At 45.3% G+C, this 12,718-nt stretch overlaps 1 protein-coding gene across 1 annotated transcript in view; it reads left to right on the forward strand.

The window, feature by feature from the left end:
• The first annotated feature begins 209 nt into the window (after positions 1–209).
• Positions 210–12,718, forward strand: part of CLUL1 (clusterin like 1) — a 33,207-nt gene continuing 20,698 nt past the window's right edge. The window contains exons 1-3 of the mRNA XM_075533116.1: positions 210–315; positions 7,845–7,993; positions 12,402–12,569. Of these exons, the coding sequence (XP_075389231.1) occupies positions 210–315; positions 7,845–7,993; positions 12,402–12,569 (423 nt within the window). The remainder of the gene's footprint in view (positions 316–7,844; positions 7,994–12,401; positions 12,570–12,718) is intronic.

Below are 12,718 nucleotides of genomic sequence, written 5' to 3' on the forward strand. Positions count from 1 at the left end.
TGGTATTAAAAAAAAACAATTTTTTTAAACCCTGACATTTCAAGCATCCTTGTGTCGCAGGTTTATTAACATAAAGTGTCTCAAGTCATAAAGAAAAATAGTTATTAAATGTTTGGGAACTCCATGTGTTTTCCATTGGTGGCTGTAGAAAACACACGCTAGAAGGCATGTGATGAGGTTTATTTTTCCTTTGCAGTAGCCTCGGGAACATGAAGCCGCCACTCTGGATAGTTATGGTGTGTCTGCTGTGCTTGAGAGACTGTCACTGTGCACCCACTTGGAAGGACAAAACTGCAGTTGGTGGAAACCAGAAGAGTATGTTTGCTTCCTTTATCTGGGCTGTGTCCTGTTTGCATGCCGTTGGCATTTACCGTGATTTATGGTGGAGAGATAAGAGGTGTCCTGACAACTCTTGAGTTTCACGGCAAAATGATCTCCGGGCACTTAAACAAAGTATATGCGACGCCAAACATCTGGCTAAAAATAGAAAATTCCAACCAACTATCTGAGAATGTGCACATATCCAGATGTTTGCTATCATGCAGATAAAACTTGCCAACTTTTTGACTGCTTGTGTGTGTATCATCCAGATGTTTGGTTTCATCTCAACACTCTTTTAATGAACAGCGAAATACTTTTCTAGCATTTAAAAAATTCCAACAAATACAATAATCTGTGCAATTATTCTTAAACCGTGAAAGAATGGATTCTGATTACATTGACTTTGTTTGCCCTGTGGTAATTAGCCAGCAGCTTTTGCCGAATGGCATATGCTTTGGTACTAAACATTTAAAATTAAGTAAGCTAAAATGTAACTGATTGTCGTTTACCGTTAAGTCCATTGCATCTCATGGCGAGTCATGTGAGAAAGTGGAACCACGTGTGTGCAGCGTAGAATGGTGGCACAGGGTTTTCCATACTTAGGGAAACAGATCACCAGGCCTGTCTTCTGCAGCTCTTTTAGGTGAATGTGAACTGCCAGCCTTCTGGTGAGCAGCCAAGTGCTTGGCCACGCAGTGACTCCTGACAGTTGACAGCTCTCGTTGCTAGGCACCATCTAGTTGATTCCACTTCATAGAGACCTCATGTGACCAAGGGGGTTTCATGCTCCATCTGTTGAGCATGGTTGCCGTACCTGTCCTCTTTATGGAAACAGACTGCCCTGGTGCCGCTGGGGGGATTCAGATGTCCAACCTTTAGGTTTTCAGCTGAATGCTGAACCTTGAGAGCCACCATACCATCAATTCTGACCTATAACAAGCAGATGGGGCAGTGGAAGTACTCCATAGGGTTTCTGAGGATGTAAATCATTCTGGGGGCTGACTGCCTCACCTTTCTCTCAGGGAGAGGCAGGTCCTTTTGAATGGGTGGTCTTGAACTGCTGACCTGGCCCAACACTTAACTTCTATACCACCGGGCTACTTTGTTGTAGCTCAGTGCCTTCAAGTCACAGAGCAAAACGCTGCCTGGTCCTACCCCAGCCCAGGCTGAAGCCCATGTTTGCGGCCACTGGGTCAATCCATCTACTTCGAGATCTCCCATTTTTTTCACTGAGCTTCTACTTTCCAAGTATGGTGTTTCTTTCCAGGGGACTGGTCGCTCCTGATAACATGTCCAAAGTACATGAGACAAAGTCTTCCCATTCTCTCTTTCACTAAACACTCTGGCTGTGCTTCCTTCAAGACAGTTTATTGGATCCTCGGCCAGTCGGCGGTACTTTCAATATTCTTGGCCAGCGTCGTAATTCGAGTGGCTCAATTCTCCCGCAGTCTTCTTTGGTCATTGCCCCGCTTCCACACACATGTGAGGCAATTGCCAAAGCCATGGTTCGGGTCCGGCACGCCTTAGTAACTTCAAAGTGATACCCTCGCTCTTAAGCACATTAAAGAGGCCTTCTGTAGCAGATTTGCCCAATGCAAAATGCCGTTTGAGTCCTCGGTTGCTGCTTCCTTGAGCATTGATTGTGGATCCAAGCAAAATTAAATCCTTGCCAACTTCAGTCTTTTCTTTGCTTATCATGATTTTGTCGATTGGGCCAATTGTGAGGATTCGGGTTTCTTTACATTGAGTTGCACACGGAAGACTGCAGGCCTTGAGCTTCATCAGCAAGTGCTTCGAGTCTATGTCATGTGCACATCACAGGTTGTGGATAAGCCTTGCTCCAGCCCTGACGCTGCCTTCTTCTTCAGGTCGTCCAGCTTCATATACGTCAGATGAATTGTTCAGCACACACATTGAATAAGTAGGATGAGAGTTCACGACCTTGATGTACACTTTACTTGAAAACACGCAATGTTCCCTTTTTCTGTTCAAACAATTACCTCCTTGTCCACGTGCAGAATCCTCATGGACACAACGAAGTATTCTAGAATCCCATGCTTCTTTATGTGATTCATAGTTTGTTATGATCCACACAGCTGAATTCCTTTGCATAATCAATAAAATGCAAACTAACATCTTTTTTGGGGGTATTCTCTGCTTTCAGCCACGATCCACCTGATGTCAGCAACAATATCCATTGTACCACATCCTCCCCTGATTCCAGCTTGAATTTCTGGCAACTCCTTGTTGATGTACTGCTTCAGTCAGTGCTGAATGATCTCCAGTGACATTTTACTTGCATGCGAAATCAGTGATATTGTGCAAGAATTTGTGCATTCTGTTGGGTCACGTTTCTATGGAGCGGTACAAATAATGGATCTCTTCCAGTCTGTTGGCCAGGCGGCCATCTTCCAAATGTCTTGGCATCGATGAATGAGTGCTTCCAATGCTTCATCAGCTTGTTGCAACATTTCAATTGGTGTTCCATCAATTTCTAGACCCTTGTTTTCACTAATGCCCTCACTGTAGCTTGGACTCCTTCCTTCAGTATCATTAGTTGGTTCTTGATCTTATGCTACCTCTTGAAATGGTGGGATGTTGACCAGTTCTTTTGAGAACAATGACTGTGTATTCCTTCCATCTTCTTTTGATAACTCCTGTATCATCCAACATTTTTCCCAGAGAATTTTTTAATATTACAACTCAGGGCTTGAATTTTTCTTTCAATTCTTTGAGATATGGGAACATATTCTTTCCTTTTGGCTTTCTAACTCCAAGTCTTTGCACATTTCATTATAATATTTTATTTTGTCTTCTCGAGCTGCCCTCTGAAATTTTCTTCTTAGTTCTTTTACTTCATTTGCTTCCATGAGCTTTAGCTGCTCTATGTTCAGGAGAAGTTTCAGCGTCTCTTCTGACATCGCTTTGATCCTTTCTATCTGGCCTTTTTGCAGCCTCTTGCTTTATTAATAGTTGATGTCATCCAACAGCTTGTCAGGTCTTCTGTCATTAGTGTTCAATGTGCTGAATGTATTCTTGAGCCGTTCTCAAAATTTAAGAGCGATACTGCTCAAGGCGGTATTTTGGCTCTTGTGGACTTGTTCCCCTGCCAAGCTCCTCTGGCTCCTCTGGCTGCTGAGGTTGAACTTCTCCATCTTCTCGCCCCATAGATGTAGTCCATTTTATTTTTGTGTAGCTCATCTGGTGAGGTCCATGTGTACAGTCTCTACTTATGTTCTTGGAGAAAAGTATTTTCAATTAAGTCATTGGCCTTGCAAAATTCTATCATGCAATCTCCAGTCGTGTTTCTATCACAAAGACCATATTTTCCAACTCCTGTTCTTTCCTCTTGGTTTCCAACTTTTGCATTCCAATCATCAATAATTACCAATGCATCGTGATTGCATGTTTGGTCAATTTCAGACCAAAGAAGTTGGTAGAATTCTTTGATGTTTTCTCATCATTCGCTTTAGTGCATAAATTTGCATAAGAGTTATATTAACTGGATCTCCTTGCAGGTGTCTAGATATTTTCCCATACAGACAGTATTGTGCTTCAGGATAGATCTTGCAAGTTTCTGATGATGATAAGGGTGAGGCCCTTTCTCATGAATTTGTCATTCACACATAGAAACCAATAGTTGTCTATTTTTAAATGGCCGATGCCAGTCCATTTCTACTCACTATTGCCTAAGATATCAATCTGTATGCGTTCCACTTCACCTCTGATGACTTCCAATTCTCCTAGAGTCATACTTCATACATCCCACATTCTGATCATTAATGGATGTTTGCAGCTCTTTCTTCTCATTTTGAGTTGTGTCCCATCACGGACCCACATGAAGGCCCTGAAAGCTCTATCTATACCCTTATGGTGAACTCTACTTTGAGAAGGCAGCTTGTCCTCCATTGTGCTTCCAGTGCCTTCCAACCTTGAAGGCGCCTCTGTGGCACTATATCTGACAATGGCCTGCTGTTTCTCTTTTCTTCTTTCTCAATCACTATATTGGGGGCTCTTACAGCTCTTATCACAATTCATCCATGCATACATTGAGTCAAGCACATTTGTACATATGTTGCCATCATCATTCTCAAAACATTTTCTTTCTACTTGAGCCCTTGGTATCAGCTTATTTCCCTCCACCCTTCCCCCCTCCCTCATGAACCCTTTATAAATTTTTTTTCATGTCTTACACTGACCACTATCTCCCTCCACCCATTTTTCTTTTGTTCGTCCCCATGGGAGGGGGTTATATGTATATCACTATCCTGCTTCTTTTCATAAGACTTTTCACCGGTGAATTTCTGAGAAATAGGTAACCCACTCCTTTTGTTAAGTCTGTTCATAGTCTGGAAGCTCTACCGGAACCTGTTCACGGTGGGTGACCATGCTGGCATTTTGAATAGCAGGGACATGGCTTCCAGCAGCACACAAGCCACCACAGTGTGGCAAACTAATAGACAAGTGGTGAAGGCCTCCTCTATAATTCAACTTAGAGTCAAGAAGAAGCTCCTGAGAAAGCCACCTTAGTGATTGTGAGAAGAAGGTGATGAAGAATTGCAGGCCAACAGCATGGCGCCATCTCTAAGCACTACACTGCTCACCCCAGCAGTGGCAGCTCATCCCCACGAGAGAAGAGGAGGTGGTCTGATCCTGTAAGGATTAACAGCGGGAGAAACCCTATACAGGGGCGTTGTGTATCACAATTGACTCCTCGGTGCCAGGGGGCTTGGTGGGTATCATTGTTGAAGTGTTTTTGCTTATTGGACATCCTAGATGGTGAAAATGGTTTGTCACTCGGCTACTGGTTGAAAGGCTGGCAATTCCAACTGTCCAGAGGTACCGCAGAAAAAAGGCCTGGCGATCTGATGCTAAAAATCACAGCCTTGAAGATCCTATGAAGCAGTTCTATGCTGCGCACATGGGCTTGCTGTGAGTCATGATGATAGACTCAAAGGCCGCTAACAGCAGTAGCAATAAATGTTTTGTGAAGGTCTGGGGTGGTGCGAAGGGTTGATTCACTCAGCCGCTCATCAAGAGGTGGGAGGTGGGCGTTCACCTAGGGGCTCCTCAGAAGAAGGGCCTGGGAATTTACTTCTGAAAACTCCACCACTGAAAGCCCTACAGCACACAGGCCTGTCCTGGTCCACCTGGGACAGCCACCAGGCAGGGTCTGCAGCAGAGCAACTGGCTTCAAGACTTCCAGAGGGGTATGTCTGCAACATCTCATAGGCTGTCCAGTATTAGCTGAGATGCTTTCTGAATTTCGTGCCACTTTCAAAGGTCATTAAAGCTGAAATCAGACAAAAGCTTTACCGTGCTGGGTAGATTCTAGGAAATTCTAAATGATCTCTAGTATATAGTCTTCATTTAGAGTCCTGACTCTTAAGTGAAAGAAGGTGTGGGACGGGTGATAAATGAAAGCAAGTCCTAAGTGCTATAGCAAAGTGTGGTGATGGGGTCCAGCTATTAGAAAGAAGAGTGTCTGCCATCTTAAAACAAGTGACCATTTAAGTAAGGTGTCAGCTAAGGCCACTCAGGAGAAGCACACCAGCCTGTGTAATCCAAGTATTATAAAAAATAAAACTTACCACCAGAGGAAGGAATCGTATTAGCATTTAAATTCTGAGCACCTGGTTTTCAGAAGGCTATGGATGACAGTGAAACCCCAAATTCATTTGCACAGTCCCCCCATGGATTAAGCCGCTGGCCAAGGCCCTCTGATCATAGATCAGGGATGGGAAGAGCCTTACTAACAAAGGGAGTACATTGGAAAGCATTCCTGTTTATATTGTTACAGATATAGTTAAGCTAGACGCTAACCGCTTTTCATCTGTTCCCAGTTTGATACAGGAAACAGGACCGTGGCCTGATTCATACCTCCTACTAAAAACCAAACGCACTGCCATCGAGTCACTGCTGACTCCCAGTGACTCCCGGAGACTGCAACTGGAAGTAGAAAGGCCAGTCTTTCTCCCACTGGTGGTTTTGAACTGCCAACCATGTGAATCATAGCTCGATATATATTATAAGGTGACCCAATTTTAACATTGGTAAAGCGGGACACCAGCGAGACACCATTGATAAAACTCATATCCTGGCAAATTAGCCACACGGCAGCCGAAAACTTTATACTCTAGCTTGTCTGTGCATTCTTTCCAAAAATCAGGACTTTTTTAAAAAAAACGCTGCGAGATGTGGGAAAAATTGTTAAAAATGGGGCTGCCCCGCAAAAAGCGGGCCATCTGGTCACCCTAATATATAACTACTACAAGACCAGGGCTGCCACCCTCTACTAAGGTCAGGTGTTAATCCCATACTCTACCTGTTTTATTAGGAGCCCTGATGGAGTATCGGTTATGAATTGAGCTGCTAATTGCAAGGTAGCGCCACAGGAAAAAGACTGAGCTAAATAAAAAGAAGAAATGAAAGAGACTGACTTTCTCTTGTGAAGCATTACAGTCTCAGAAACTCACAGGGGCAAGTTCTACCCTGTCCTATAGGGTCACTGTGAGTCAGCATCCACTGGGTGCCAAGGGGTTTTTAGATTCCGATTGGTTCATAGAAAATGCCCTCCAAAATGGGGCTATAAAAAAACCAAAAACAAATACAAAATGGGACTATATCTATTAGATCTCTCTGGGGATAGAGTCACACCTCGGTCCTTGGCTCCGCACGAGAAAGAATTCACGCCAAAGCCTGTCTCGTGATCCAAGTGAGTTTAATGAGAGTTAGAAGATGTTCCAGGTTTACACGACACCCATAGGATTCCTCGTGACCATGCAGCCTGGCAGAGACTGCTCGGCGTCACGCAAAGATCTCTTTCCCAAGTTCTCCTCCAAAAGTCCTGTCTCTCCCTCTGGGTTCCTGCCTTTTCAAGGATTCCAGGGGGAGGTGTGGTGGACGACCCCAGATTGACCCCATTGGCTGAATTGCATTCACCTGGCCCAGGTGGGCCGATTCAGGTTTACTGCCCACCCATGGCCACCGCGGGAAACCTAGGCCTCTGTGCATGTGCAGTGCGCCGCCATTTGTTCTCGTGCTTGGCTCTCTGGGCATGTGTCAATGGACATCCCATCCCTGCCTATCTGCCTAACATATCCACATACATATAAAGTTCAGAATGATAATATATAATTTAAGGGATGATGGACAGAAAGACCATATTAATTGACTCTAACTAAAAAATGTTCTAAAATTAATTGTACTGACGATTGTATAACTCTTTTTCATATGAATGAACTATTAAATTGCATGCAATGTGAATTTGATGTCCATAAGGCTGTTTTAAAAAATGAGCCCTCCAGAAAATGACAAGGATGAGGGAAGGTAAAACCCGTCTTATTTGGGCTCTCAGAACTGAAGAGCACAGGCTCCCTCCTGGGGGCAGCTGGACCCCGGAGACAATTCATGATCCTCTAGGGGGGCAACTCAGCCTCTTTTGGGGGATGTGCAACATTGGCGAACCCTTGGTTTCGTAATCTGATTAAATGCCAAGGGCAAAACCGCAACATGTCTTTTAGGTCTTTCTGAGTCTGAGGAGATGGAGGCCAATGAAGAGGTGAAGAAGGCGTTGATTGGGATTAAGCAGATGAAAACCACGATGGGAAGAAGAGGGGAAGAACACGCCGGTCTAATGAAAACCCTGCGGAAATGCAGAGCGCAAAAGCAGGTACCCTTACGGCAAAGCGTCCCTGTTCCTGAACGCGTCTGGACCAAGTATACTGGACTTGTTAGTGCAATCGATGAATCACTTCTTGTCCTTGATAATAGTTTTTCTGGACACCAACCTTTATGGGAGAAAAAGTTGGCAGGAAACTTCAGGTTTCCTTAAAGAACATCTTCCTTGTGGAATAGGCCTTTGTAAAGTCCGGAGTAGACTCCAGATCCAGCAATTGGGGGGATTTCTCCATGTGAAGTTCTGGTTTTTCAAAATGCTTCATGATACTTAACTTCCTCTGCATTAGGGTATTGCAGAAAAGTATGGAGGAGACTTGAGATAGACCAGTGACCATCAAGAGTTTCCGATGTTACATCTGCGTTACTAAAGAATTTGTCAGCGCTCAGTTCGACATATAGGTGTATTAATTTATTCACCAGTCAAACATATGAACTGCTAACACCATCTCTTCCAACTAGAGTGGATTGAAGTCCAACTTTCAAATAATCTTCTAAATAACTCAAAATGTTTAGCCCCGTGCCTGATTAGATCGCCGTGTTTTGTACCTTTAGCCCCGTGCCTGATCGGATTAGATCACCATGTTTTGTGCCTTGTCATGTGGCCAATCCAAAGCTCATTGTGCCCTGCATCAGCAAGGCTGCTTGCTTCTTGTCCACTTGAGCTCACGTTGGTCCTATTTTCCCAGCTGACAGGGTTTTTGCGCAAGAAGCTTTTTAAGCCTCCTCTCTTACAAGGGTTCTGGGGGTCAGCTTAGTGAAGGAGGGCATTGGTGGGTCCATGGGAGAGGTCTTACCTTCCAGAGGGAAAACCCAGACGTGAGGTCTGGCCGATCCACCTCATGCACAATCACAAATTGGCTGTGAGTGGATGCTGATGTCTTGCTAGGATGCAGCAGAAGTTTCAGCAGAGCTTTCAGGTGGAGTAGGAAGAAAGGTCTGGCAATCTACTTCCAAAAACCAAGCCACTGGACACCCACCCGATGGAGCCCAGTTTTGTTCTGACACAAATGAGTTGCCATGAGTCAGGGCAGCTAACAGCAACAATGGTCTGTGAAAGCTAGATAATAAACTTCAATACACTGGAATCTTCCCCAAACTACCATGTATTGCAATTGGTTGGCAAGCAGAAGACTGCCAATGTTTCTGCAATGATGGGGAGTGGAGGGGAAGTTGTCTAGCATAAACACCTCAAGAGAACTTTGGCATACTAAATAATACATTCACGCACTCACTCACTCACTACCATCGAGTCAATGCCAACTCACAGACACCCTCTAGGACAGGGTAGAACTTGCCCTGTGAGATTCTGAGACTAACTCTTTCAGGGAGTAGAAAGCCCTGTCTTTCTCCAGTGAGCGGCTGGTGTTTTCGAACTGCTGACCATGCACATCACAGCCCAGTGTGTAACCACCACACTGCCAGGGTTCCTCAATTAATACCATAACTCAATCTATTTAATTTTTTGAAAAAAGCCTGAAGGGAAGTTTTAATATTTCTTTCCTCTCACCCAGCGCGTGCACCACAGTGAGAGGCCACGGAGTTCTAGAAAGCAGCTTGGTTTCTCCTCCCTTCCGAGCATTGTGGTCTTTGGGAGCCGATTAGGCACTTTCCTCTGGGCTGTCTGATAACCTGACCCCGCAGAGCTGTGCTCTGGCCTGTCACCAGACTGGCTGACATCGCTGCCACACCTACAGTCAGGCAGCCTTCCGGGCAAGGGAAGGAGAGTGCCTGACCAGCCGCTGCAGGACCTCCTCCTCCTCCTCCTTTTGGCAGCAATCAAAACATTGTAAGGAAATCAAAAATAGCTCCTCATCAGGAAAATGGGAAAGGCCCCGGAGCTAGGTTGTCCCTAGTAGACTTGTGAGGTTCACCATCTGGGCGGAATGCTGCCAGACATCTTTTATAGCCCCAACAAAACGCATTATCACACCCAGTCCTTCCAGCATCTGGAAGAACCACTGCTTTCATCTTACAGCTAAGGAAACTGAGGTCTGAGGTGCTAATTAACCTGTTACCCCAGCACTGGGATGCATGAAAGGAGAGAGAGTGCACAGGCAGACATGATACAGGGCCCTCCTGGCGGGCCAAGGTCCCTGCACGATGGAAGGAGGCAGGAGTCAAGTAAACTTGCGCAGGCTTCACGTCTGACGCAGCAGCATCCAGGAACAGGGAGTATTTTCACACGTGCTTTAAAAAGCACTGACCGATTAAAAATTCATTGAATTAAACACGGCTTGATTCCAGCACTCAAGTTAAAAGTTCTTTTTTTTTTAAAGACACTTACTTAATCCTGAATTGCCTTCCTTAAAGTTACAGTGAACAAATCACGAATTGACCAAGATGGAGTAAATGCCCCCGTCTCCGAGTCCTGAACATGGCCCTGCACCCTCACAGCCGCTGTCCTCACCTGCTCCCATTAACGCTCAGGGACAGCCGCCCCAGCTCACTCTGCACAGAACGGGAAGCCTGGAGCTGCCCAGGGTGATTTACCCCACGGCAGGTTTACGTGGTATCGTGTTGAGATTTTTGCTAAGCTCTGAACAGGAATAACGTCCTAACTATGAAATCTGATGTACCGGGGACCTTTTGAGGGAATGCGGAAGGACTAGTTTGGACATTCCAAATGAAAGCAGAGGTTATCTACTCCATCCATGACGAAATGTCAGCACTTAAATTTGGGACAAGTCATTTTTCGTCCTGCTTTGGGGGACAAGAAAGATAACAGTCATAAGCTAGGCGCCTTGCTTATCTCATGTAAGCGGTCGATCCTATTGCTGTCGCTGCTTGCTAATCAGAAGGCTGAGGCTTAAAGGCATTACATAGTTTGCCCAAGGGCACATCCTTAGTGCAGTTCAGAGTTAGAAAATTTGAAATTTCTTGTTTATGACGACAATAAGCAGAATGTTCCCAATTGGAACTATTAGATCAAACCCGCACGTATTGGTGAGGCAACCTTTCCGGAGACGATTCCAAAACTACTCTGCAAGAAAACTCTGTGTGGATCATAGGGTGTCTGGGGCAGGCTGGTGCCCTGCCAATTTATTTATTTAGCCTACGGTACAATGAGGTCAACTGAAAACTCCCAGCAGGCTCGGAAGATTGTCAGTGCCGGGTGATTCTTTGGGCTTAATATGTGAAGAAACAGTGGTTTCCTCTCTGTCCTATTAGGTTAAATTGCACACTCAGCTGGTTTTAAATAAAAGGGACTTTTCTTCCTAATGCGGTTTTCTTCTAAGTGGCTCATATTTGGCCCTGAGGCTGCAGCCATCGGGTGGCAGAGCTCATTAGTCCCGGAGTTCCCCGGCGACTGGGGATGCTTTCTCGTAGTGCGAGCCTTTAACACACTTGGATGCTAACCACAAGTGGCTCCACGGAAGAAAGAACTGGTGGTCTACTTCCAAATATGCCATCACAGGCCATTCTCCTGCGACACACATGGAGTCGCCGTCAGGTGGAAGCACCTAGGCCACTGGTGTCTCCTAATTAAGTGGTGCTCTCCAGTAAGCATCGCCATGGCTAATTGAAAGGTTGGCGGTTCAAATCTTCCAGCCGGTCACTAAAAGTTGGAATCCGCTGCGTGGCAGTGAGTTTCGTTTGTTTTCAGCCTCAGGCAGGGAGAAACTCCCATTTCGTTCTGGCAGGTGCGGAAAAAGACGTCTATTGGGCCTCTATTGGGGTTTGCGGGGGCCGGGATGGGGGCGCGGGTGGGTGGGTTGCAGGCTATTGGGTCAGACTGCACAGAGCACTGGTCAGAAAGCAAGCTAGAGGCCACACAGGGTGTGCCGGGAGCCCCACGGGAAACAACCAAGATGCTAAAGAGACAGCGTCTGCAATTAGCATGGAACTGGGTGGGAATATTTCATCTGATGCACAATGATTATGCTTTCTTTCTTTTTAAAAAAATCATTTATTGTGGGCTCTTACAGCTCTTATCACATTCCATCCATCCATTGTATCAATGATTGTGCTTTCTTGCAATGTTTAAGAGCATGCGCAAATTGAAGACAGCAAACGAACCAATTAGAATAAGTGAGCTTTTAAAGCCTTGGCACCTGCCTCCCACATCCCCCTTCCCCTCCCCTAGAATGGATCTAAAGACATACAAGTGATCAGACAAATGACAGGCGAAGGTTCCCCCAGAATAGGAAGTGGCTCTTCACTGAGGATTCCCGCAAGTCAAACGCAGTGTCTTGCTCCATGAATGCTTGTTGAGTGAATAAATGAGCACATGGAATAGGTTTGCTTAACCTTCGGCCAGAAACAGAGCTAATAGTCAAACAGAAAGCTGAAGGAGAGAGGCTGAAGCGAGCATTTCCAACATGCACCTGTTCACAAAGGGAAATCAGCGAAGGTACACATGGAATTGCAAAATAAAACAGTGTTTGTTTCTACTTAATTAGGAGATCCTGAAACTTATGAATGAAGTTCAAGAACATCTGGACGAGGAAGAGCGGCTCTGCCAGGTGTCTTTGGCGGATTCCTGGGAGGAATGCAAGACTTGTCTGGAAAGCAGCTGCTTAAGCCACTATACGACCTGCCAGTCTGGCTGGGTCTCTGTTCAAAACACGGTAAGAGAAAACCAGCGCTCCAGATTTCAGATTTCGTAAGGCGAGGGCCTCACGCAAGTGTATCGATTTCTTTAGTAATGTCTACTGGTATTTAGAACAAAGCAGCCTGAGTCGATATTGGGCTTTTGCAACTGAAAATGTAATATTCA

This window comes from Tenrec ecaudatus, chromosome 15 (assembly GCF_050624435.1).
Source record: "Tenrec ecaudatus isolate mTenEca1 chromosome 15, mTenEca1.hap1, whole genome shotgun sequence".
Lineage (NCBI taxonomy): Eukaryota > Metazoa > Chordata > Mammalia > Afrosoricida > Tenrecidae > Tenrec > Tenrec ecaudatus.